At 43.2% G+C, this 26093-nt stretch overlaps 1 protein-coding gene across 1 annotated transcript in view; it reads left to right on the plus strand.

Moving 5' to 3' along the window:
• Nucleotides 1–20272, plus strand: part of LOC311243424 (C-C chemokine receptor type 3-like) — a gene marked incomplete at both ends in the record, with an annotated part of 53373 nt that extends 33101 nt beyond the window's left edge. The window contains 2 exons of the mRNA XM_084332655.1: nt 19779–19851; nt 20228–20272. Coding sequence (XP_084188781.1) covers nt 19779–19851; nt 20228–20272 — 118 coding nt within the window. The remainder of the gene's footprint in view (nt 1–19778; nt 19852–20227) is intronic.
• Between the last annotated feature and the right edge of the window lie 5821 nt (nt 20273–26093).

Consider the following 26093-nt stretch of genomic DNA (forward strand, 5'->3'; position numbering starts at 1 on the left):
GATAGTCCTAACTGTGTTTATTATTAAGAGTCAGATAGTCCTAACTGTGTTTATTATTAAGAGTCAGATAGTCCTAACAGTGTTTATTATTAAGAGTCAGATAGTCCTAATAGTGTTTATTATTAAGAGTCAGATAGTCCTAATAGTGTTTATTATTAAGAGTCAGAGAGTCCTAACAGTGATTATTATTAAGAGTCTGGAGCACGAGACAGGCGCCAAAGGGGTCAACTGAAAACAGCACCCCGGCGGAAGGGGCGTATGCTGGCATTGTTGAGCACCATGTCAAAGCCTCCACCAAAAAATCCCTGACGCTCTAGAGGGGCCGAGGCAGAGAAGGCTGACACGATTGGCAGACGTCATGAACGTGCAGGGGCACACTCAACCGGGTAACCCGGGAGTTGACTCCGCTCCAACACACCAGGGAATCAACCACCCTCTTGGTTCTAACATGCGGTGGTTGTATCTATAACCCCTCAGGAAAAAACTCCAAAACACACATGCGGGTATACACTGGCTATACCGCAGTACAAGTGTTTCAGTTTTCAAAAAGGGGTTATCCCAGGCCTACGGGTCGACGAAAACAACTTCGGACCGAGCCCGGCGGACCGGGATGCACACAGGGATGCCAGAGGAGTTCTATAAGACCACCTTAACAGCCCCCTCTCAGCCATGCGTAAGCGGGAGAAGACAGGGGCGAAAAGAATGGAGAAACCACCTTCATGACAGCACAAGGTACAACATGTACCAAACAACAGTGAGGGGTAAACATAGCACAACCACGAACATCTCCATAACGCCCAACCCTGTGACACCCGGGCCGACCCGGCATTTTTCCCCCTGAAAAAAGCACAAGTCCCTCAGGGTACCAGAACAGAAGATCTGCGTCCCCGGCGGACAATGGGTTAACTGACCTGGACCAGCGTGACCAGAACCAGTCCCATACCCTAATCACGCCGACATCCCCAACTCCAGGAGGGGGGGTAGGTACGCGTGTCGATCTAAAACATTATAGAGGGCGCCACCCAGACGGTCCCATTCGTACCACGCTCAGTGGCCCACCCCAAGGGCGTGAGACCCCTCTACCTATGCTTTGATCTATTCCGTTAACATCCCCCAGATATGAACGAGAATTCGTCGAGACAAACCTAGTAAACTGGCGCTCGGAAGAGAAAAACTCCATCCCAGTTGCCCTATAAAAACGCTGTTTCAATAACGAGCAACCAAGGCGCACCAGCCTCATGCGTGATTCCTATCAGAAACACCCAGAGCCAGCACTATGTACGCGTCGAGACCCAAAACACATCAATGGATAGTCTAACAAGACACCAGATACCGTTCCTCCAAGCCGCCTGGGGAACGACAAGAAGCCGCTTTTTAAATTTTACATTTTTTCAGAAAAAAGAAAAAATAATACGGACATGGGTCCCATGCGACGCGGCTGAGGGAAACACCACCCCATCAACCACACTTCATAAGAGGGGACGGTGAACCCCCCCCCCCCCCCCCTACCCTGTAACGTGCCGAAACAGCAACGTGACAGGAACCCTGAAGGACAGGGGGTTTTAACCCCTGACCAATCAGAAAAGGGGAGGAAAGGTTTACCAGTTCACCCCTTTAAGACCCCTCACCCCTGATACGATGTAATGACAAAGTAGAGCCATGACCCAATCATAGCATGCTACATGAAGCATTTAACAGCTTCACATAGCTCATGTGCTAACCTGCTATCTGATTTTTACTAAGGAAAAAACACAGAACAGAGAGGGCCCCTTTAAGAGCCCCGGTACCAGACTTACACATGTGCTTCTGTGGGCCAAAACCTAACCCAGTTGTAGATCTCAACGACACACACAACCCTTCATCACAACAAAAAATGGCAAAAGTACACTCATACTACAGAGGTTTCATAACGAGAGAGACATAAGTCCTCGATTACGTATAGGCCACAGGCCTTGCTAAACACACGTGATAGTGACCAAACAACCTTTTCCTTAGGAAAATAATCGTTTCTCAAGCAGAAGCACAACCCCAGCAGCTAGGCTGAAGGTTACATCATATCCCCACAAACACAGTGACACAATATATTGTAAACAAAACATGTCTGAGAGGAGGGGGGGAAGCCCCAGGGAAACCGGGGGGGTCACCCCTCCCTACCTTACCCTTGATACGACCAGGTTGAACAGGTACCCCTGTTAATATGTGAACACGCTGTTCATTGTCATCACAGGCTGAGAAAAGGATTTATTCCTCAATCACATGTCACTAAGCATAGCTTCACAGGTTAATTAACCCACTTAGTTGTGAGTTCACCCATGTTACAAACATTACATGAACACACATGTTCTCATCACAACTAACTAGTTAATTTTTACACATGTAAAAAACAACGCCGATTTTCTTTGTAGAGAGAAGCTATACCAGTGACAAGACAATTCACACACAACACGCGTCGTATCCTCAATGTATTGCAACAACACACGTTTTGGAAAACATCGTTATTACAAAACATTTAGAAGGGAAGGAAAGAAGAAGTGTTTAAAGTCCGGTCAGGACTCCTACCTCCACCCTGAGCGCAGGCCGAGAGGACTGCAACATTGGTTAACGGGACAGCCGAAGTCGAACCCGGCGTCTCCTGCGTTGGTGACAAGGGTAATGTCCGCTGCGCCACCCAGCCGCCGTTCTCCATGTTGACGAAGTCCTCGCTGGCATGGCACCCGGTGTAGGGTCGACTAACATCCTCTGTCAAAGATGACGTCGTAGTCAGAGTGTTTAAGGCTTGTTATACTCACAGTAACGTTCAACAGTGTAGCATTAAGCTAACAGCCGCTCCTGACTGATAGCAACAAGCTAACGTTTTCCTAGCCTAGTGAACACAACGAGCTAGCGCCGCAGCTAACAGCTGACTGGCTAACAGTAGGCCACAAACTAGCACGCAAGCTAAGCAGCTATCACCTGAACTGTACACAACGACATAACAAGCCACACTTCAGACAGGCCGCCGCCTGAAACCCTCCTCATCCTAAGAGAGAAGAGAAAAAGAAATGTCAACACAATTTTCAACAGTGATTTACCAGACATACAGCGGAGTCGGCACAATTCCCATACGGGCTGCAGCCGACTTGAGCATGGAACTACCGATAAAGAAGTTCCAGACCCACATTTCCTCGTGTTTAGGGTGTACTCTCACATTCATGTGAAAGATGGGGCCTTCACGGGACAGAGAAGCATCCGCTTGTCCAGAGAATCCCGGGTTCAAACCAGATCTCGGTCGTGGCCCACTAGTTTGACCATCATGGGCGTCAGACCAGGACCCTCCGTCCGTTGCCTAAGAGGCCGAGCAGAGGACCCCAATCTGGGGCCGGCCTTCGTAAAATTGTCAGCCAACCCCATTAGCATTAGCAGACAACTGGCGCTCGCAAGCAAAACATTACTCACCCAGCCCGGAAGCAACCAGTTTCTCACAACAGCCGGTGCCTCCCACAGTCCAGCTGTAGAACCGGAGGTTCAAAACCTATCCAGCCACAGCAAGGAGGACTGCAGGTGGGGAGTATATCAGCGACGCGAGCCCCTAATACGAAAAAGCCGGTGGAGGTCAGAATGATCATCATCTTCCAGACACCCCAGTGACGAAGACATTATCGCCGTATTTTCTCGAAAATAGTGAGAGAGAAAATAAAGATATAACGTCAACGTATCTCCTTGTTCTTCTGTTTTCCTTTCTTCAGCTAAATACTTTCTTTCCCACGTCAAGTGATTGGTATACACTACAGGCACTCTCTTGGGGTGAAATTTGAGAAGGAGATGAGTGTGGGGCCCCACCCCTGCTTATGTAGGTAGCAGATGGGGGTGTGGCCAGACGGATGTTGGTATGTAAAGGTACATTGTGAAGTTTTTATTCAGTGCACGTCACTGGAGTGAGATATGTGCAGTTGACGCTGAGCGGCAGCTAATACGATATAGAAATGGGCCTGTTGTGTTTGTTTTGTTTCTTTCTCACTTGCTTGGCTCAGGAGGTAGAGCGGTCGTCTGGTAATCGGAAGGTTCCTGGTTCAATTCCCACTCCTCCTGGGCAGCATGTTGAAGTGTCCTTGAGCAAGACATTTAACCCCTAATTGCTCCCGATGTGCAGGTTGGCACCTTGCATGGTCGCCTCTGCCATCTGTGTGAATGTGTGAGTGAATGGGTAAAATGTGAGGAACAAATTGTAAAGCTTTGGATAAAAGCTGTTCTGTAAATGATGCATTTACCTGCTTCCTGCAGTGTTTTCCATTGATGACCCGATGCAGGAGTTCTTCACCTTGACACACAGCGTGGTCCTTGTCCTTAACCTAACCTTGTCTATAGCCTAACCTTGTCTATAACCTAACCTTGTCTATAGCCTAACCTTGTCTATAGCCTAACCTTGTCTATAGCCTAACCTTGTCTATAACCTAACCTTGTCTATAGCCTAACCTTGTCTATAGCCTAACCTTGTCTATAGCCTAACCTTGTCTATAGCCTAACCTTGTCTATAACCTAACCTTGTGTATAGCCTAACCTTGTCTATAACCTAACCTTGTCTATATCCTAACCTTGTCTATATCCTAACCTTGTCTATAACCTAACCTTGTCTATAGCCTAACCTTGTCTATAGCCTAACCATAACACTCCTTGTCCATATCCTAACCTTGTCTATATCCTAACCTTGTCCATATCCTAACCTTGTCTATATCCTAACCTTGTCTATAGCCTAACCTTGTCTATAGCCTAACCTTGTCCATAGCCTAACCTTGTCTATAACCTAACCTTAACACTCCTTGTCCATATCCTAACCATGTCTATATCCTAACCTTGTCTATAACCTAACCTTGTCTATAGCCTAACCATAACACTCCTTGTCCATAGCCTAACCTTGTCTATAACCTAACCTTAACACTCCTTGTCCATATCCTAACCTTGTCTATAGCCTAACCTTGTCCATAACCTAACCTTGTCCATAACCTAACCTTGTCTATAACCTAACCTTGTCTATAGCCTAACCTTGTCTATAGCCTAACCTTGTCTATAGCCTAACCTTGTCTATAGCCTAACCTTGTCTATAACCTAACCTTGTGTATAGCCTAACCTTGTCTATAACCTAACCTTGTCTATATCCTAACCTTGTCTATATCCTAACCTTGTCTATAACCTAACCTTGTCTATAGCCTAACCTTGTCTATAGCCTAACCATAACACTCCTTGTCCATATCCTAACCTTGTCTATATCCTAACCTTGTCCATATCCTAACCTTGTCTATATCCTAACCTTGTCTATAGCCTAACCTTGTCTATAGCCTAACCTTGTCCATAGCCTAACCTTGTCTATAACCTAACCTTAACACTCCTTGTCCATATCCTAACCATGTCTATATCCTAACCTTGTCTATAACCTAACCTTGTCTATAGCCTAACCATAACACTCCTTGTCCATAGCCTAACCTTGTCTATAACCTAACCTTAACACTCCTTGTCCATATCCTAACCTTGTCTATAGCCTAACCTTGTCCATAACCTAACCTTGTCCATAACCTAACCTTGTCTATAACCTAACCTTGTCCATAACCTAACCTTGTCCATAACCTAACCTTGTCTATAGCCTAACCTTGTCCATAACCTAACCTTGTCTATAGCCTAACCTTGTCCATAACCTAACCTTGTCTATAGCCTAACCATAACACTCCTTGTCCATAGCCTGACCTTGTCCATAACCTAACCTTGTCCATAACCTAACCTTGTTAACCTTGTCTATAGCCTAACCTTGTCTATAGCCTAACCTTAACAATCCTTGTCCATAGCCTAACTTTGTCCATAACCTAACCTTGTCTGTTAACAGAATTTGGCTATAGGGCGACAATAATGTGGGTCAAGACGAGGCATGGTTTCTATCTTGAGCCTTAACTGGCGTGGTTTATTATTCACATGGCAGAGCAGTAACAATACAGGTCTTCTCTCACTGAGAGACTAGGGGGAAGAGAAAGAAGTGGGAGGAGACATATCTATTTATACTCGCCACCTGGTAGTACTCCTGAGTGTCTCCGCCTAGAGCACCCTCTAGTGGAAACAGTTATATATGCAGATAGACAGTTACTTGTGTACACAGTTATATATGCAGTTAGACAGTTACTAACAATCCTACACAGAACCTCTGCCTTCAACATTGTCCATACCCTAACCTTAACACTCCTAGTCCTTAACCTAACCATAACAAGGAAAACGTCAAAATAGAACCTACAAAAATGATAACATGTTGACTAGGAGATCTGTGGCCACCACCAGCGTCCATCAGCAAGGTCCTCTGTGTCTCCAGTTACAATGTCCACTCTTCAGTTGTGTGACGGCTGAGATGTGTGTCCTGCATGGTGTTTACTGTTCTTCTACTGGATACAGAGAAACACTACACGACAAGTCCCATCCATAGGTCCCATCACATGCTTGAGTTGTGTTGAAAATGGAATCCGGTGGTGCTTTGGCCTTCTGCGGGCCTGGGCTTGGGGTTCTCGTGGGCCGGGGGCCTGGCGGTCGGGCGGGGGCAGGTGGGAGCTCTGGGTGCTCAGCTCCGCATATGGTGGACCAGGATATGGGGGTGTTCTGTTTCTCGGGGAGGAGGGCGGGAGGGAGGGGTTTCTCTCAGGGGGATCAGAGCGGCTGGGCTTTGCCCGGCAGGGTCCTGTGTGTTGGGGGGTCGGTGGGCGTGGGGTGGGGCTCTCGGTGGCATGGGAAATAGCGGGCTTGGCTCGGTGGGGGGGAGTCCCCTATCCTTTCATCTACTGGGCTGGCCCAATTGATTCAAGGGACCCGTGTCCAGGGGCGGATTTAGGATTGTAGGAGATCCGGGGCTTAGCCCAGATGCCCCCCCCCCCCCCCCCCCCCCCCTTTTTTTTTTTTTTTTTTTGAATTTAATGAACCTGTACGTGCAATTTCCTGCAATATAGAGCCTTCAATCTTGACCAATAAAACTGCTCTTTTCACTATAAAACTCAGTTAACCATAATGTAGTTATGGTTAGATTTATATATTGGGGGGGGATATATCATATTTTTCATATAATCAAAAAGTGGTGGAGCAAGATCATACCTTTGCTCCCCCAAGTTCAATAGTGGGAGAGCAGAGATGCTCCGAATGCTCTTATGGCCAGGCGTCTATGATTCACTGATACAAAGTAAAATAGTGCAGTGCAATAAAATAGTTAGTAAAATAGAATAAAATAATGCAATAGTGCATTGCAATAAAATAGTTATCATCGTATTTTTTCGGGAGGCCGGTAAGGAGTGCATTACAGTAGTCGAGTTGGCTTGAGATAAAGGCATGGATCTGGTTTTCAGCGTCCTTTTGATTTATAAATGGCCGTACTTTAGCTATGTTTCTAAGGTGGAAGAATTAAGTTTTTGTCAACTTGTTGATTGTGATTTAAAGCTTAGGTCTGAGTCTACCATAACACCAAGACTTAACTCACTCAAATACAGTTAGCAGCTGGATAGACCACAGATGGAAATTAGCTTCTGCTAAATCTGGTGCAAACATATTTTCATGTAACAATGATGAATTGTAAAAAAAAAAAAAAAAAAAAACATTTTTTTTTTAAATAGATTCGGGGCTTTTCAGAATACATCCGGGGCTTGAGCCCAGGTAGCCACCCCCTAGCTCCGCCCCTGCCCGTGTCGCCGGGGGCCCGGCGGCGCGTGCATCGGCCTGGGATATGGGGGGCTCCTATGGGCTTAACTCAGGGGGGGGATGTCTGGGGAGGGGGACCATCGTTTCCGCGGTTTGGCCCGGGAGAGTGGGGTCTTGGATGTTGTGGGGTCGTCGGCCGTGGGGTGGGGTGCTGGGTGGCATGGGAGGTAGCGGGCTTGGCTCGTGGGGGGGAGTACCACCCCTCGCCCCTCTACTGGGCCTGGCCCAATCAAATTCAAGGTACCCGTGTCGCTGAATACTCGGCCACGCGTGGGACGGCCCTGGGATGTGGAGGAGCCCTGTTTCTGGGGGTGGATGGCGGTAGGGGGGGGGCCCTGTCATGGAGGTCTGGGAGGCTGAGCGCGGCCGAATTCAAGGGGCCCATGTGGATGTACTGTTGTGTTGTTGATGTCATTGTTTGTAGGTATGGTGTAAGTGTTGTTTGTCTATAAATGTTAATAAAAAATGTAAGTAAAAAAATTAATGGAATCCAATAATGAGTGCTACAGTGACACCTAGTGGAGTAGAGATGTTATAGCAAGGCTTGTAGGTTTACAGTGTAAATGTACAGTGGTTCTCTAGTCTCAGCATGTCAAGAACCACCATATTGGTGCATAGTGATAGGATATTATCCCAGGGACCATCTGAGAAGACTGTAGTTAGATGTTATGAGACCATAACTGTCTGTACTGTAGGGCAGATAACAGCGTGAGTGAATCCTATACGATCTTAATTGTCATTCATTGGGATTCTAGTGAATGAAATTAACGTGGTCAGATAAGGTGGATGTAACGTGGTCAGATAAGGTCCTCTTGTTGTTGGCAACAACAACTCATGTGCCAACAATTCCTCTTAAAAGACTCTTATAATTCATCATGTTAAAACAAGTCACAGTACTGTTTGTTTTGGTCAGTATAATTCATCACGTTAAAACAAGTCACAGTACTGTTTGTTTTGGTCAGTATAATTCATCATGTTAAAACAAGTCACAGTACTGTTTGTTTTGGTCAGTATAATTCATCATGTTAAAACAAGTCACAGTACTGTTTGTTTTGGTCAGTATAATTCATCATGTTAACCCTTGGCTTTCACTGCCACACGACAGAAGGTTAACCTTCTTTTGTGTGGCAGTAAAAGGGTTAACCGGCTGTTGTGTGGCAGTGAAAGGTTAACCTTTTGTGTATTGTCGCGGTGAAAGGGTTAACCGTTTGGTAATGCAGCAGTGAAAGGGTTAAAACAAGTCACAGAGCTGTACTGTTTGTTTTGGTCAGTATAATTTTATATTATATATCCACATATCCGAGGACTTGACATGGACCACACACACACAGACAGTGTAGTGAAGAAGGCACGGCAGCGCCTCTACTTCCTTAGGCGCCTGAGGAAGTTCAAAGTGAGTCAGAAGATCTTAAATAACTTCTAGTATTCTATATAGAGAGCATCCTGACTGGTAACATCCCCTCCTGGTTTGGGAATAGCACCGCACACGACCGCAGCAGACTGCAGAGAGTGGCTCGATCAGCCAAACGCACAACTGGATGTGGGCTTCCCACTCTCCAGGACATTTACACCAGGCGTTACAGGGCCAAGGCAAAGAGAATAGTCAAAGACTCTAGCCACCCAAACAACTGCCTCTTTGCACTGCTGCGGTCAGGCAAGCGCTACCAGAGTCTCATGGCCGGTACAGAGAGACTCAAAAGGAGCTTCTATCCCCAGGCCATCATGATGCTCAATGAATCTATGCAACACTAACCCATCCATCTACATTCACTGAACACACATCCACATGATGCACACACTAACTTTAAACAAACACTCACCTTTAACATTCACTTTAGACACTTTTAACACTACACCATATTTTGTATCTATTTATTACAAAAAGATTTGCACTACATCCCTACCTTTTTTTTTATTTTTTTTGCATTTTGTACTTCATAGTTTGCATTTTGTACTTCATAGCTTGCATTTTAAATGTGGACAGTACTGTATATTTGCATATGTTGTATGTCACAAATGTAACAGTACTGTATACCTACCTGTATGTCATAAACGTCATGATATATATCTGTATGTTGTGTATGTCATAAATGTAATTATGAATTGAAAAATGGGGGACCCTGATGTAAACAAGACGAAAGTCTTTCTCTGGTCTGCATCCCCTTAACAATTGTGTGTATTGAGCCGTACTGTATTGTACCCATTCTGCAATCTGTTAATAAAGTTTTCAATCAATCAATCAATCAATCAGCCCCCTGAGAATGTGCTTCATACAGTAAAAAAGTAAAAAGAATAAAGTCCAAACACTATACAAAGTATACAATACAAATTAAAGTACAACATAAGTAGTACAAAATGCAAGCTATGAAGTACAAAATGCAAACTATGAAGTACAAAATGCAAAAAAAAGAAAAAAAGGTAGGGATGTAGTGCAAATCTTTTTGTAATAAATAGATACAAAGGGAAGAGAGAGAGAGAGAGGGAAGAGAGCAGGATGGAGTCAGCGGAGAGAGAGAGGGAGAGAAGGGAAGAGAGCAGGATGGAGTCAGCGGGGGGAGAGAGAGAGAGAGAGAGAGAGAGAGACAGAGAGACAGAGAGACAGAGAGAGAGAGAGAGATAGAGAGAGAGAGAGAGAGAGAGAGAGAAGGGAAGAGAGAAGGGAAGAGAGAAGGGAAGAGAGCAGGGAAGAGAGCAGGGAAGAGAGCAGGATGGAGTCAGCAGAGAGAGAGCAAGAACCAGGTGAGACAGTGGACATAGTCAAGACCACATGGCAGCGCTGTATAAATATGCATTGCATTTTATTATTATTATATTATGCAGAGGCAGCCTATGTTTTGCCCACATTCATAGTGGACTCCACAATGGTGTATTGATATACTGTTATTAAATGTTATTATTATTAAATTGTTATTGTATGACATACAACATATGCAAATATACAGTACTGTTAAACAGAGATCCTAACAGAAAATATATATATCGAGGGGGAGGAAACTGTACATTAGGAGGGGGTGGGTGGGTGGGAGGACTCATACAGAACCAAGCATTTCACTGTAATAATGTACTTTATATGTGACAAATAAAACAAAACTTGAACTTGAACAAAGGTTTGCGGTGAACACAAATCTAACGTTTGAAATAGTTTGTGTTGTGAAGGATCAGATTAAACCGAATATATATATTTATTTATATATATTTAAATAGTATTTGTATATCGTTTGATATCCCCTGTATATTCCTTGTACAATATGCACTGAATATCCCTTTAGTCTACTAAACAGCCCATAATAGTTTCATTCTACCATTGGACGAGAACCTGGCGCCAGCAGCCATACCCCTAGGTTCAAGTTCAATCGTGCCGCCCAACATGTCGTGGCAAGCCCGGTTCCGCGTAGGAATACGTCTGGCGAAATACGAATGGTACTATTTGTTCACAGCGCATATATATATGGCGCAAGTAAAGTAGAACTTTCTTTTAGTCCATTAGTTCTTTACCCTCCAACCGAGTAACAGACGCGAAGCCTCACCCACGACGCACGTGTGGTGCAGTAAGGCCTACTTGGCCTCAGAATAGGCATTGAGATATCGTGTGGATTAATAGTTGAATTGTCATAGTTTGGCACTATACCGTCGAGTTGGACGTATTTCTATTAAGCTAATAATAGTCTATTATGTATGGTGCATCGTTCGGTTAGAGTTATAAAGTGAGCAGCACCCCCATCGTTCCTGACGTTATCTGGAGTCTTAACCAGGCTGGGCAGACCACTAGTGGTGCTTGCATCCGAGGAGCTCCGGGCCAGGACGAGGAGACCTGTACATTGGATTACTTTACCCGGACGACGGCGAGCCTTCCACGGCTTGGATTATGCTTTGGGTGCTTTGATTATTCCATGGATAACGGCCAACACTGCTGAGTGTTGGAACTACCCCCCGGAGAGGAGTCCAGGTGAGACGGCGCTCTACACCAGTGAGGTCGCCTCACGTCTCTCCGTTGTGGACCGGCAGCTACCGTCCACCAGAGGGTCCAGCTGTATTCATCTGCGGGCCGAGGTTCTGTGGGCACCGTGTTCAAGACTTTGAATTCTCCCAAGAAATCGTCGGCCAGATGGGATACCGCCAGCGGCTTCTCTAACCCCCCCCTCCTACTGTCTTACAACCAGCGGGACCCCCCCCCCCCTTAGTGTATCCAGCTATAATCATTTAAGTACCATCGCTATAGTTCCCTAAAGAACCAGGTTGTATACTTACTCCCTGCGTAACCAGAGATTGGACATTCAATGTTGATTTACCTACGAATACTCATTTGCCATACAAGTGCATTTCAAATCATAAGTGTAAACAAGTGAACGTTGTATATACCTTTTGCTATATTAAATATTCGATTTGTACATTTGTGTGGACTTCGTTTCATCAGGTGGGAAAGTGTTCATCATATCTATATCATGTACTGGATGGCCAGAAGTTAAAGTACAAGAGGTAGTGGTTTAATAATACCATACTTATCAATACAGTCAGGGAATTGTACCCCTCAGTTACAGTTTGGACTTTTTTACTGTATGAAGCACTTTCTCAGGGGGCTCATATACAGATTCTGTATATGAGCCCCCTGAGAAAGTGCTTCATACAGTAAAAAAGTCCAAACTATTTCAAACGTTAGATTTGTGTTCACCGCAAACCTTTGTTCAAGTTCAAGTTTTGTTTTATTTGTCACATATAAAGTACATTATTACAGTGAAATGCTTGGTTCTGTATTACAGAACCAAGCATTTCACTGTAATAATGTACTTTATATGTGACAAATAAAACAACTTGAAATAGTTTGCAAACGTTTGCCTTGGTCGTTGAACTTCTACGCACCTCGGAATGGTTTTTAACGTTAAACAAATAAAACTTCAAATTCACATTCAAGGCGCAGGCAAATACTGCGGCATGGTCATGCTGGACCTACAAAAGGCCTTTGACACGGTCAATCACTCCATTCTGATTGACAAGCTAAAAGCAATTGGTTTTGATAGTCTATCAGTGAGCTGGATGCAATCCTACCTTGAGGGGAGGGAACAGATGGTGGAGGTAAACGGTACCCTATCCCCCCCCCTCACAGTGAGCTGTGGTGTTCCACAAGGAAGCATACTAGGACCGCTACTGTTCCTAATTTATGCAAATGACATGTCGTCAGCTTGTGACTGCAACTTGTTCCTGTTTGCGGACGACTCAGCCCTGCTGGTCTCTGACAAGAACAAGTTACAGGTTGAAAAAACCCTCAGCTCGGAACTAGGCAGAATCTGCATATGGCTCGCTGATAACAAACTATCATTACACATGGGCAAAACAGAGTCCATTCTCTTCGGTTCAAATAACAAACTCAGCAAGACCGACGGCTTCTCAGTTACAGTGGGTGACAATATTGTCACAAGGAAAGATGAAATTACCTACCTGGGTTCCATCCTAGAGGCAAATCTCTCCTGTGACAAAATGGCATCCAATGTAATAAAAAAAGTCAACCAACGAACTCGATTCTTGTACCGGATCTCCTCTCTGGTAAACAAGAACACCCTGAAGACTCTGGCAGGAGCACTCATTCAGGGGTACTACGACTATGCTTGCACCTCATGGTACCAAAGCACCTCAAAGGCGCTAAAAACAAAATTACAAACATCTCAAAACAAACTGGTCAGACTACTGCTTGACCTTACTCCTAGAACCCACCTCACCCCTGCCCACTTTGACAACCTAGGATGGCTTAGAGTAGACGACAGAGTACAACAACTTGCAATGGGCCTGGTCTACAAGATACACTACACGACCAAGGTACCCATGTACATGTCAAAATACTTCCCAAAGGTCAGTGAATACCACGATCACAACACCAGAGGGAGCTCCACAAATCATGTTAAACCCAGATTCGGCTCAAATAAGGGACTAAACACGTTTCGCAATTATGCCACATCAATGTGGAACGCCCTACCCAAAGCTGTAAAGGAATGTGGATCACTACCCACTTTCAAAACCTCTCTCAAGGGACACCTACGGGAGACTGCAATTCAACACTGGCCCCTGTAAATATCCTAACCCAACCCCCTCCAATGTACAGTCATTTACCTAGTATGGTTTTGTCAATAGTTCAATGTACAATTGTGTTTGTTTGTACAGTGTCTCCTCCCCCCCCCCCCTCAATGTACAGTGTTACTTGTTTATACAGTGTGCCCCCCGGCCCCCCCCCCCCCCCAACCACCTCCAATGTAAATTACCCAGTATGGTTGTCAATATACCAATGTACCCAACCCCCCCCACCCAACCTCCTCCAATGTACAGTTTCTACGTCAAATGTATATACTCCCTTTTCTTGACTCCTTCTGTATCACAAACAGTACTGTATTTGCAAATCTGGTATGTCATAAATGTATAGATGTAGCAGTACTGACTATCTGTATGTCATGTATGTCATATATGTCTATATGAATTGAAAATGGGGGACCCTGATGGAAACAAGACAAACGTCTTTCTCAGGTCTGCATCCCCTTAACAATTGTATGTATTGAGCCGTACTGTATTGTACCCATTCTGCAATCTGTTAAATAAAGTTTTCATTCATTCATTCAAGGTACTCAAACACTCTGATTGTCATCCAACACGGTAGGTGGCGCTGTCTTGAATACACGCTGGTCTCCGGGGCTGCAGCGCCACGTTCCCAGCAGTGTCAGCTTCCTGCAGTGAGTGTGGTTCTGGTGCTGCTGCTGCTGCTCCTCTGTGCTGCTCGTGTCTCTGGTGGGACCGACCTCTGAGCCCCGTCCTCCTGCTGATGGAGGCTCGTCAGGTAGTGATGACATGTGTTTTCTAGCTGCATGGAGAGAGTGTTGGAGGGGAGTTCTCCTCTTACTGTGTTGTTAGCAGCGTCCACAGCTGCTGCTTATCGCTCCTGGGCTTGATGTCGGCCTAGTTAGCACAGACAGCCGTTAGTTCTCTCTCTCTCTCTCTCGTTTGGTTTATTTGTTTTCGGTCTTGCTCCACGTTCACTCCAATAGTTATTTTCGTTACTGTTAATAGTTTTCCTTCTGTATCTGGAGCTAGTATCTTCTTAGCTGGTACCTCTGTATCTGGGGCTAGTGTTACCGGCTTAGCCCCTTTCGTGACTGTGGTTTGCAAGCCTGGGGCTTTGCAAACCACAGTCACGAAAGGGGCTAGTGTTACCTTAACTGGGGCTTGTGTTAGCTCTCATTCACTTCCAAATTAAATCTCTTTCGTTCCACAATAGTCTGTAGATGTCCACAGTAGTCTGTAGATGTCCACAGTAGTCTGTAGATGTCCACAGTACTAGTCTGTAGATGTCCACTCCACAGTCGTCTGTAGATGTCCACAATAGTCTGTAGATGTCCACAATAGTATGTAGATGTCCACAGTAGTCTGTAGATGTCCACAATAGTCTGTAGATGTCCACAGTAGTCTGTAGATGTCCACAATAGTCTGTAGATGTCCACAATAGTCTGTAGATGTCCACAATAGTCTGTAGATGTCCACGGTAGTCTGTAGATGTCCACAATAGTCTGTAGATGTCCACAGTAGTCTGTAGTGTCCACAGTAGGCTTTACAGGGGGACATATCCGCGAGGTGATGTCCACTTAAAAAAGGAAACAAAAATATCATTTGACATTTGAGCTCCTCCACACATTTAAATGAAAAACAATCTATTGTTTTTAATACAAATCGACCTCATGTTCACTGTAAAGTGCCACGTTTTGATATATTGAGCTTTAAAATGTTCACATCCTATTAAAGAAACTTGAAACTACTTTTTTTGGAACAACAACCTAAAACCCCTCTCCCAACCCGTTCCTATAACAATTATTTTGTTCTATCTTCCTCTCTCTCACCCTGTCCTCTCTCTCTCCCTGTCCTCTCTCTTTCTTTCTCTCTCTATCTTCCTCTCTCTCCCTGTCCTCTCTCTCTCCCTGTCCCCTCTCTCTCTCTGTCCCCTCTCTCTCTCTGTCCTCTCTGTCCCTGTCCTCTCTCTATCTCCCTCTCGCTCTCTCCCTGTCCTCTCTCTCTCCCTGTCCCCTCTCCCTGTCCTCTCTCTCTCCCTGTCCCCTCTCTCTCTCTCTCTCTCTCTCTGTCCTCTCTCTCTATCTTCCTCTCTCTATCTCCCTCTCGCTCTCTCCCTGTCCTCTCTCTCTATCTTCCTCTCTCTCCCTGTCCTCTCTCTATCTCCCTCTCGCTCTCTCTCCCTGTCCTCTCTCTCTCTATCTCCCTCTTGCTCTCTCTCCCTGTCCTCTCTCCCTGTCCCCTCTCTCTCCCTGTCATCTCTCTCTATCTTCCTCTCCCTCTTTGCACTGACAATCACACACAATCATATTCGTATTCAATGATAAATTACATAAAATGTACATACTCTTATAATAAAGCAAACTAACAGAGTATTTGTGAATCCACATTTAATAACAGTATATCAATACACCATTGTGGAGTCCACTATGAATGTGGGCAAAACATAGGCTGCCTCTGCATAATATAATAATAATAAAATGCAATGCATATTTATACAGCGCTGCCATGTGGTCTTGACCAGGGGAGGAAACTAACTTTTTGGCTTACCAGCCAACTGGCGAGTATCTGATTTTTTTTACCAGCCAAACAGATTTTTTACCAGACAAAAAAAATCACTAATTGTGATAATTACTTCTTTGTATGTCAAGCCGCGTCAATGTTGTGTATGCATCTGGGTAGGCACACTGTGCCTTTAAGACAGCACGGTGGTCTTACGACAGTGCTGTGAAGTACCGTCAAGTGTTGTGGTAACGTCAGTTGGGTTGGTGTGCTGTTGTGCACAGTGCACTGGTTGAGCTAGCCCCTTTCGTGACTGCGATGTGCAAGCCAGGGGCTTTTGAGCATGAAATAAAATGTCTAACCTTACGTCGTAGTCCGGTGCTTTTTTGGAAACATTATAGTCATAACAGATACACCTAGCTGGCTGCTTTGAGCACACGGGGCTAACGTTAGCTAGCAAGCAGCTATAGCTAAAACGCTAACTAGAAGCTAACCACTGTATACAGTTCCAGTAGACTAACTATTAAAGAAACTTGAAACTTGAACATTACACCTCTGTGATTTAAATGTGTCCTTAGTAACTTATACTCGAGGGTTGTACTAGGGTTGGATGCAGTTCCCCGTTGGTCAGTCTGTCTGTTTTCCATCTTCTGCTGTGTTTAACGTTATCTGTTTGCGAGTGCTCCTGATGGCTAGCCTAGTACCGCGGGACTTTTATTATTATATGTCCGCGGGTTGGCCAGTACTGCGCAAACGTTTATTAAACATTATATGTCTGTGGGTGGTCTTGTGCAGTGCTCTCGTGGCACTGTCAACTAAAGCGAACACTCAGAAGACGCACACCGTTTGCCAGTGCAGTGATTTGCATAATGTTTTATTTTTTTGTATACTCGCCAGCAGGGGAGGAAACTAACTTTTTGACTTACCAGCCAACTGGCGGGTATCTGATTTTTTTTACCAGCCAAACGTAAAAAATACTAGCATTTGGCCAGTAAAGTGGCCTAATTTCCTCCCCTGGTCTTGACTATGTCCACTGTCTCACCTGGTTCTTGCTCTCTCTCTGCTGACTCCATCCTGCTCTCTTCCCTGCTCTCTTCCCTGCTCTCTTCCCTGCTCTCTTCCCTTCTCTCTTCCCTTCTCTCTTCCCTTCTCTCTCTCTCTCTCTCTGTCTCTCTGTCTCTCTGTCTCTCTCTCTCTCTCTCTCTCCCCCCGCTGACTCCATCCTGCTCTCTTCCCTTCTCTCCCTCTCTCTCTCCGCTGACTCCATCCTGCTCTCTTCCCTCTCTCTCTCTCTCTTCCCTTCTCTCCCTCTCTCTCTCCGCTGACTCCATCCTGCTCTCTTCCCTGCTCTCCCTCTCTCTCTCTTCCCTTCTCTCCCTCTCTCTCTCCGCTGACTCCATCCTGCTCTCTTCTCTCTCTCTCTCTCTCTCTCTCTCTCTCTCTCTCTCTTCCCTTCTCTCCCTCTCCCCTTTTCCCCTCTTTTGCTGTCAACCAAAATGCCAACATCAACATAACAACCAAAGATGGTATTTATAATCTAATAAGAGGTAGAGATGTATAACATTATTTTAATTGTATATTGGGTTGCTGTGGGCAGTGCAGTCAGCAGGTAACATCATTTTGACCTTACTATCTGAGCATTTTTTGTATATCTATGGGAAAAAACATGTCCAGTGAGTGAAGGTTTGTTCAAATCATGCTTCAATTCACTGTCCATGTAACGTTACTGTTAATATTACATAACTACCTAATTCTATCTCAGGATAAGGAACACTGTGATGTTAATTTCACTAAAATATTAAAGTGCATCAGTTAGCAAGCTACAAAGCCTTAAGTTATTGCTGCCACGCAAAATATATATATTTGTATCGCTAACCATTGAGGTCCACAGGCTACTACCGGCCTTTTTTTATCTTGTGTTGTGGGACTTGTACAGCACTTCGGTCAACTTTGTTGTTTTTAAATGTGCTTTATTAATAAAGTGGATTGGATTAATTAAATTAATAATGAGGCTGCTCTCCGTTACACAGCCAACAACATTACATTACATAATTATGTTGCAACTCTGGTGTATTGTCCTTAAATACTTGCCGTAGTTCCCAGCGTGACGTTGTGGTACCCGGAAGTGATTGCACAAGTATGTACAAGTATGTCTGTAGTCAGAATAATAAAGTGTCAAACTAAAGTAGTGGTCCGGTAAAGAAGTCCTCAGGATATAATAGAGCCATATGAAATCCGCGTTCACGGAATCGCGGACGGAATCGCGGAATTGACCAATAAAAATGGAATCAACTGCAAAACGTGGAATATTGCAGAATTTGGCCTAATCTGGACTGAAATTCCGTTTTTGGGTGGAACGCTTGGTGCACACGCGACCGGGGAGGCGGACGCTAGAGCGGGTTACACACAACACAGGCAGTCTCCCAAGCGTCTCGCTGCTTCGGTGTTTACATCGTCAAGAAGCGAATAAATTCCCCAATAAGCCCTCAATTCAGAGCAGAGCAGTATCCTAATGACTTTTATGCCTCCGGCGATAAGGTGTTTTGCTAATTCTGTCAACGTTCCGTGGACTGGAGCCACAAAAACACTTGCGACACTATTGTGATTAAATAGCTATAACGTTAGGACATGATCGCTTCTTGCTAAATCTAGTGCACCCAGCCCTTTATAATCGAAATAAACTTAAATAGCTATGAAACGTTTTACAGTACATAGGACTATAGATGGAAATGATAGCTTCTTGCTAAATCTGGTGCAATCCATTTGTTTAATGCAAACGATTGTCATTATACACTGTCCTTTATAAACGAAATAAACTAAACTAAAGGTGCCTAAATTATGCATTACTATACTTCATCACAATAAAATAGATATAGCTAGGCTACTGACATTGTGATAATGTCAGTAGTAGCTAGCTGTATCTATTGTTTACACTTGAAATGTGTATTTTTATTTTGTCACAATATTATTTGAAAAGTATTGTGTAAAATGTAACTGTATTTCTGAGTTGCAGCACTTAAAAACATTAAATGGACTGTTATATCCTATTCAATTGTAGACATTTATTCATTCCCACTTATTAGACACTATTTCTGATGGTAAAATGAGCATAAAAAGCAAAATACAGAATTCTGAAATATTAAAACGGAAAAAACGGAATTTGGGAAAAAATATAATGGAATTTGGAAAATAATAAAACGGATTTCATATGGCTCTAGATATAACACTAGTATCCTCAGGTCACATGGGTAGTTGTCTCTTTGACACCACCTACTGAATACCCAGAGTAGGAGATGAGCCATGACGTTTATTTATGTCTATAAATGCTGTGTAGTGTGGATGCCTACTGTACATGAGTAGGGTGAGTAACCTACATGCCATTACTATTGACTCATTATAGCTACTTTATTATCTTGAAATAATATAACAGCGAACGGGTGCTATTTTCAGATTTTAGCTCTGCGTTTGATACTGTTTGCCCTGCGTGTCCAGAAGCTTATGGGGATAAACCCCTCAATAATCAAATGGTTCTATTCTCTTCTTACCAACAGGACACAACAAGTCAAGGTGAATGACACACTCTCTGAGGTCAAATTCTGCAGCACCGGGGTGCCTCAAGGTGCGGTGAGCTCCCCTCTCCTATTTACACTGTACACCAACGAGTGTAGCAGCAGTCAGCCTAACAATCATGTCTTGAAATTTTACGACGACACACTTATTCTAAGCCTATTGAAGGCTGGCGACTGCCCCTCTACTTACTTTAAAGAGATCGACTCCTTTCAGGTCTGGTGTGAGAGACATCATCTCATTCTCAATACCATCAAAACCAAAGAGATGATCTATGACCCCAGAGAAGTGAGAGTACATGACCGTGTGGTAATTGGCGACTGTGATTGTGATAACGAGCAGGTTGCATCATATAAATACCTAGGAATCCACATGGATAATCGACTGAAATGGGATGTACATGTTGACGTTCTGTGACTGTGTTCCAAACTAGCCCAACGACTGCACTTCCTCCGTAGACTCAGACTGTTTGGTGTGAGCACAGCGATCATGACTACATAAAGCTGTCCTAGAAAGATATAATAATAATAATAAATCAAATTCATATAACGCCTTTCAGGAAACCCAAGGTCGCTTATGGGATGGCAGCAGTGGCGGCTGCTGACCACATTTTTTGGTGAAGCCCAAATTATTATATTATATTATATGTTAAATTATATTTTAAAAAAATATTGGGGAGGACGGGAGAGATAAAAAAAATTAATAAAGAAGTACAGACACACAGTGTGGTTATGAAGACAGCAGACAGACACTACAGTTAAAGACAACAGGCACTAGTAATAAATACGTTGGAGTAACTCTTGACACACACGCCTCACTTAGGGGGCTTTCTCACTAACCATTCGGGGTCGAATCAGAGCCCGATCGCACCAGAAATGCACATGTGTGTGTGTGGACTACTGTACTATTACAGGTATTGAAATGAACAATGCAACTTCCTTATACAAAAAAAAAATATATATATATTTTTTTATGAATAATTAAATATCGATACTTGGCGTCCCTGTATCGATACAGTATCGCCACGCAAAGTATCGCAATACTACTACGTATCGATTTTTTCCCCCCACCCCTAGTAGCCAACACTCATGATTTGTGATTGATTGGTTAATTATGAAATGTTAATCTTATTGTTTTTAACTGTTTTTGAGAGAGTATTCGAATACTCGTTCGGAAATACCAAGGAGTATTCAAAGCCTGTAAAATGGTATTCGGGATAGCTTTACACTAAATATATATGTATTAATTAGAGCTGGGCCGTTAACGGCGTTTTTTCTTTTCATTTTTTTTTTTTTACTTTTATTTACCCAGGGTAGGTTCGCTGAGCACAGATGCTCTTTTTCAGGAACGCCCTGCTTCACATTCACACAGTTCCATTCACACCTGGGAGCTGCCCAGTACAACCACAGTTGACACCATTGGCCACCGAGCAACTCCACTGGAGCAGTTGATTTGCATTGGCAGGGTTTGGCCCTGTCTGGCACCCAATGGGAAAAATATTATAGGCACTATAAGTAGACACCGCTACATAAAACAAGTTGGTCTGCCTGAGTGACTGGTGGAAGAAGGAGAAATAGAGATTGGACTGATTGAGTCAAGCCATGTCACATAGTTCAAGTTTGAAATGCTTCTTTCTGTTTTGCTCCGGAGAGTGTACTGGTAATATTATTTATTTGTGTTAACTTCTGAATAAAACAACTTATTAAACACAAGTACATCTTATTGAACATTATTTTGATATTTCATTACCAATTATCATAGCAAAACAGCTTTTTCAAACAGTCTGTAATGCATTTTGGAAACGGGAGATGGGCTCATGGTGTAATGGGCCACCTGGCCTGAGAAACATAAGGAGGAAAGAAAAAGTAAGGACTTACTTCTGGTCATTATTTGGGTAGAACACACATATTTTGAATGCCTTCGGCAAATTTCTTTTTTTAGCCATTTTAATCTAGATTAAATCCAGGATTGCAGATAGATTAATCTAGATTAAAAAATTGTATCTATGCCCACCTCTAGTTTTAATTAGTGCTGTCAATAGATTAAAAATAATTATCTAATTAATCTCACAATTTTCTGTAATTAATCTAGATTAATCTATTTAAAAATAGCATTGTTCTACTTAAGACCGAAGCTTGTAACAGATATTTACTTGAGTAAAATCATGGAATTAATGTAAAATCAAAAAAAAGAAAGTATATTTCGATTCAAAGACTATTTTAATAGCTTTCTTTGAATACAGTTTCTCTCCTGTGAAATACACGTTCAACAAAACCATCAACATTGACTCAGCTAGACCTCTTTCTTATATCCGCGGCGCTACGATTGAAGATTCTTCACTCCATAGATTAATTTATTTCAATGCTTTAAATAATATAAATTAATCTCAAATTAAAGCTTTAATTTTGACAGCCCTAGTTTTAATAAATGATCTGCATTTTAAACTATTAACGCTGACTCATTCCTTCAGTCCACAAAGAATTATGCTAATATTCCTTATGTTGTTTATGATATTAATTGAAAATCTCATGAGAGTATTATATAGTAATAAATAATAACACATGGCGATATACTAAAAAGCAGGGGTGGGACCAAGTCATTGTTTTGCAAGTCTCAAGTCTTCAAGTTTCAAGTTTCAGGGGGCGGGCTGATAACACGTGTTATGTCGTGGTGGGCACTGAAAGAGTTAAGAGTGATGCGTTGTGGGATATATAGGTCCACGCAAGCAGCGAATAGTCAGTCACACATCCCTTCTCCAACTAATGTTTGCAAAACAAAGCTAACGTTATCCAGTTGACATTACAGATCATAATAGCTATGATAATGTTAGTGAAGTGAGAGTAGGGAAACGTTGATGTAGTCAGACTGTAGCGGGGACGGTAGAGAGAGGCAGCACTTAATTTGCGTGTAACGTTAGTCAATAACATTAAGAATAGAGAGCTGCAAACGGAAATAAATGCCCAGTCCTTGAGAGAACGGTTTCCTTACAGAGGGAATTACCCCGAAGTCCGGCTAGTTATAACAAGCACGTTACATGACCTGCACTTCGGCCCTGGAGTGTTAGGAGAACGCTCCCCTGTACTCTACTGTGGTTACCATTAATACAGGAAAAGGTAACATTGGGGGCTCGAGTCCGGGATATGAAAATAAATCCTGATTTCATCTGTGAGTTGTAAACTGTATGGAAAGGTGAAGTTAGCTCATGCTACTAGAAAACGGATGCACGAGGCAATAAATTAAAGGAAAACTCCAACATTTTGGGAAATTAGCCTATTTAACATCTTCCCTGGAGTTAGACAAGAAGATACATACCTTTTTTGTCTCTGTGCGTGCATTTAGCTTAGGGAACAGTCGCTCCGTTAGCATAGCTTAGCTTCATCACTGGAAGTGAGGCGGGGCCGTTAACACGAACCTAAACTAACGTTACAACTAACCTAAAGTTAGTTTAGGTTCGTGTTAACGTTAGATAATGTTAACGTATAAAATAAACGTTTTCCGCTGCTATAAACGTCGCACTTTTATTTTGAAAACCCCAGAAAGGAAGTCATTATATATGCTTTACCATCCTGATCTGTGTTAGCTCCGGTTAGCTCGGAGCGTCCGGTATAACAATACCAGCCATTGGATTACTGTTTTCTAAATTGGGGAGGCTTTTAATCGTCAAGGTGAGAGGATTTTAAGTCATGGTATCCATAAACTTCAATCGGTTCGGATCCTTTGAATGAATGAGAATGTCAACAATCACGAAGACATGTTGAAATCACTGGCTGCGCTCAGAGGAGTGGTTGGGCAAAAAATAGTTCCGAGTATATTTGCTTATAAAACGAAATTGTCTAATTCAATTATTTTTTATTTCTCCACGTGGTGAATACACAGGTCACAACATGTTTACATGAACGTTTTGGAGTTGTATTTGGAGTGTATTCTGCAATCTGTTAATAAACTTTTCAATCAATCAATCAAACTATACACTGTAACGGGAACGTCAGGCTCCGGCCCCGCCTCACTTCCAGTGATGAAGCTATGCTAACGGAGCGACTGTTCCCTAAGCTAAATGCACGCACAGAGACAAAAAAGGTATGTCTCTTCTTGTCTAACTCCAGGGAAGATGTTAAATAAGCTAATTTCCCAAAATGTTGGAGTTTTCCTTTAACTGAGTTAAAATGATGATGGGATTTTCTTTTTTTTACCACGGTTTTCGCGGTTGTCTGTTCTCCATCCGCGGGTGCCTTGATAACCCGCGGTATTGCGGTGATGCGGTTACCGCGACAGCCCTAGTCCACAAAGAATTATGCTAATATTCCTTGTGTTGTTTATGATATTTATTGAAAATCTCATGAGAGTATTATATAGTAATAAATAATAACACATAGCGATATACTAAAAAGCAGAGGTGGGACCAAGTCATTGTTTTGCAAGTCTCAAGTCTTGGTACTCAAGTCCCAAGTCAAGACTGACAGGTCCCAAGTCGAGTCCCAAGTCCTAACAATGCATGCGTGTGTGTGTTCCGGTGTGTGTGCTAAAAAAAACGAACCGCTGTGTGTACCGCTAAAACATTGAGTGTCGTTGCATGCCGAATAAAGACCTCTGCAACAGGTCCTGCATTATTATTATTATTATAACCTTTGAGTTTCGAGTCCTAAACAAGTCATAATGCGCGCTTCACCAACTTTCATCAACTTGAAAAACATCATCTAAAAACAATCTAATTTCTATAAATGTAATAATATTCAGAATCAGGGTTAGTCTTACAACTAGATACATTTGGGCAAGAGCTGCTTGAGAAAACCAGTTCAGGAGTATATTGGAAAAAAAGAATAAGGATCACATATCCATTTTAAAGGTAGGATAACAATAACCAACATATTGTCTTCCCACTTGGACCAATCATTTATTTAACGTCTGCCTGCCCTGTATATACAGTCTATGGCACATGATCCATAATAGCAGACCTCTGTTCAACTAACTAGTCTACCTTAACCCTTTATCAATTTTGGGGTATAAAAGGTCTGTACTGAAATTACCAGGCATCTCTGCATTTTGTATATTAGATGGTAAATGGTAGTTTATTAGGTATTAGAATTAGGTAGAGCCTAATTCGTGTGTGACTACTTTTTATTCTCTCTCTCTCTCTCTCCCTCTCCCTCTCCCTCTCCCTCTCTCTCTCTCTCTCCCTCCCTCTCTCTCTCTCTCTCTCTCTCTCTCTCTCTCTCTCTCTCTCTCTCTCTCTCTCTCTCTCTCTCTCTCTCTGTGGTTAACGTTACAGCAGGGGTGTACAGTGCGACATATATGTTGCACGTGCGACACTGACGTCAGTCTGCGATGAATGAATTGACTTCACTAGCACGGGTGCGATGGCCCGTGGCGCAAGCAAAAAAAAAAAGAAAAAAGTGTGACGGTAAATGAATGGACCACGGCGCTATCCACTTGGTACTTGTAGTCTTGTGCGATTAAATACAATGTCCCTTCTGCGTAAGACTCCATATATCAAACACCAAATCCCATAATCCCTAGCGAACAATATCCCCGCGAGTTGCGAGCAGTGACTCTATCCGCTCGGCTCAGCTCACAACACAGCAGGTGAGCAGGACTCGTCTCAGCAGCAGACAGTAGCCTTTGGAACGCGGACATTGAAACAGAGCTAGTGGATAGTGTTGTCGCGACCCAAAACAAATCCCTGCTGTTTTATTCGGCAACGGGTCAAATGCATATAACATGCTTTGCAATCCTCGCGTCATAAAGTCCGAAATGAACGTTACGTTAGCATGAGCTAACAACAAGCTGTTCATAGCCATATAGAGAGAACAGCAGACGGGCAGAGTGAGGAGGAGGGGGCAGACATTCTCCCTTCTCTGTGTGTGTGTGTGTGTGTGTGTGTGTGTGTGCGTTTGGAAAGATCACATGAAGTCAGACGAGTATATTATATTGATAGTAAATGTACTGAGGGTGGACAGATAATGTTGATATTTAAACATAAAAAATACAATACAAAATAAATGTATTCATGATCATGCAACATAAAACGGTTGCGTGTTGTGAGTTCCAAAACATTTAACTTAAAGTTTAAAGCTCAATATATCAAAACGTGGCACTTTACAGTGAACAGGAGGTCTATGTGTATTAAAAACAATAGATTGTTTTTCCTTTAAAAGTCTGGAAGAGGTCAAAAATAATATATTTCCTTTGCCTTTTTTGAGTTGATCTAAATGTTACTGATTGTGTTAAATGGGCTTATGTTATGATATCGTCTCATATCGATTGCAGGCACCTGCATCGTATCATATCGTGGCATATATCAG

This window comes from Notolepis coatsorum, assembly GCF_963971535.1.
Source record: "Notolepis coatsorum genome assembly, chromosome: 17".
NCBI lineage: Eukaryota > Metazoa > Chordata > Actinopteri > Aulopiformes > Paralepididae > Notolepis > Notolepis coatsorum.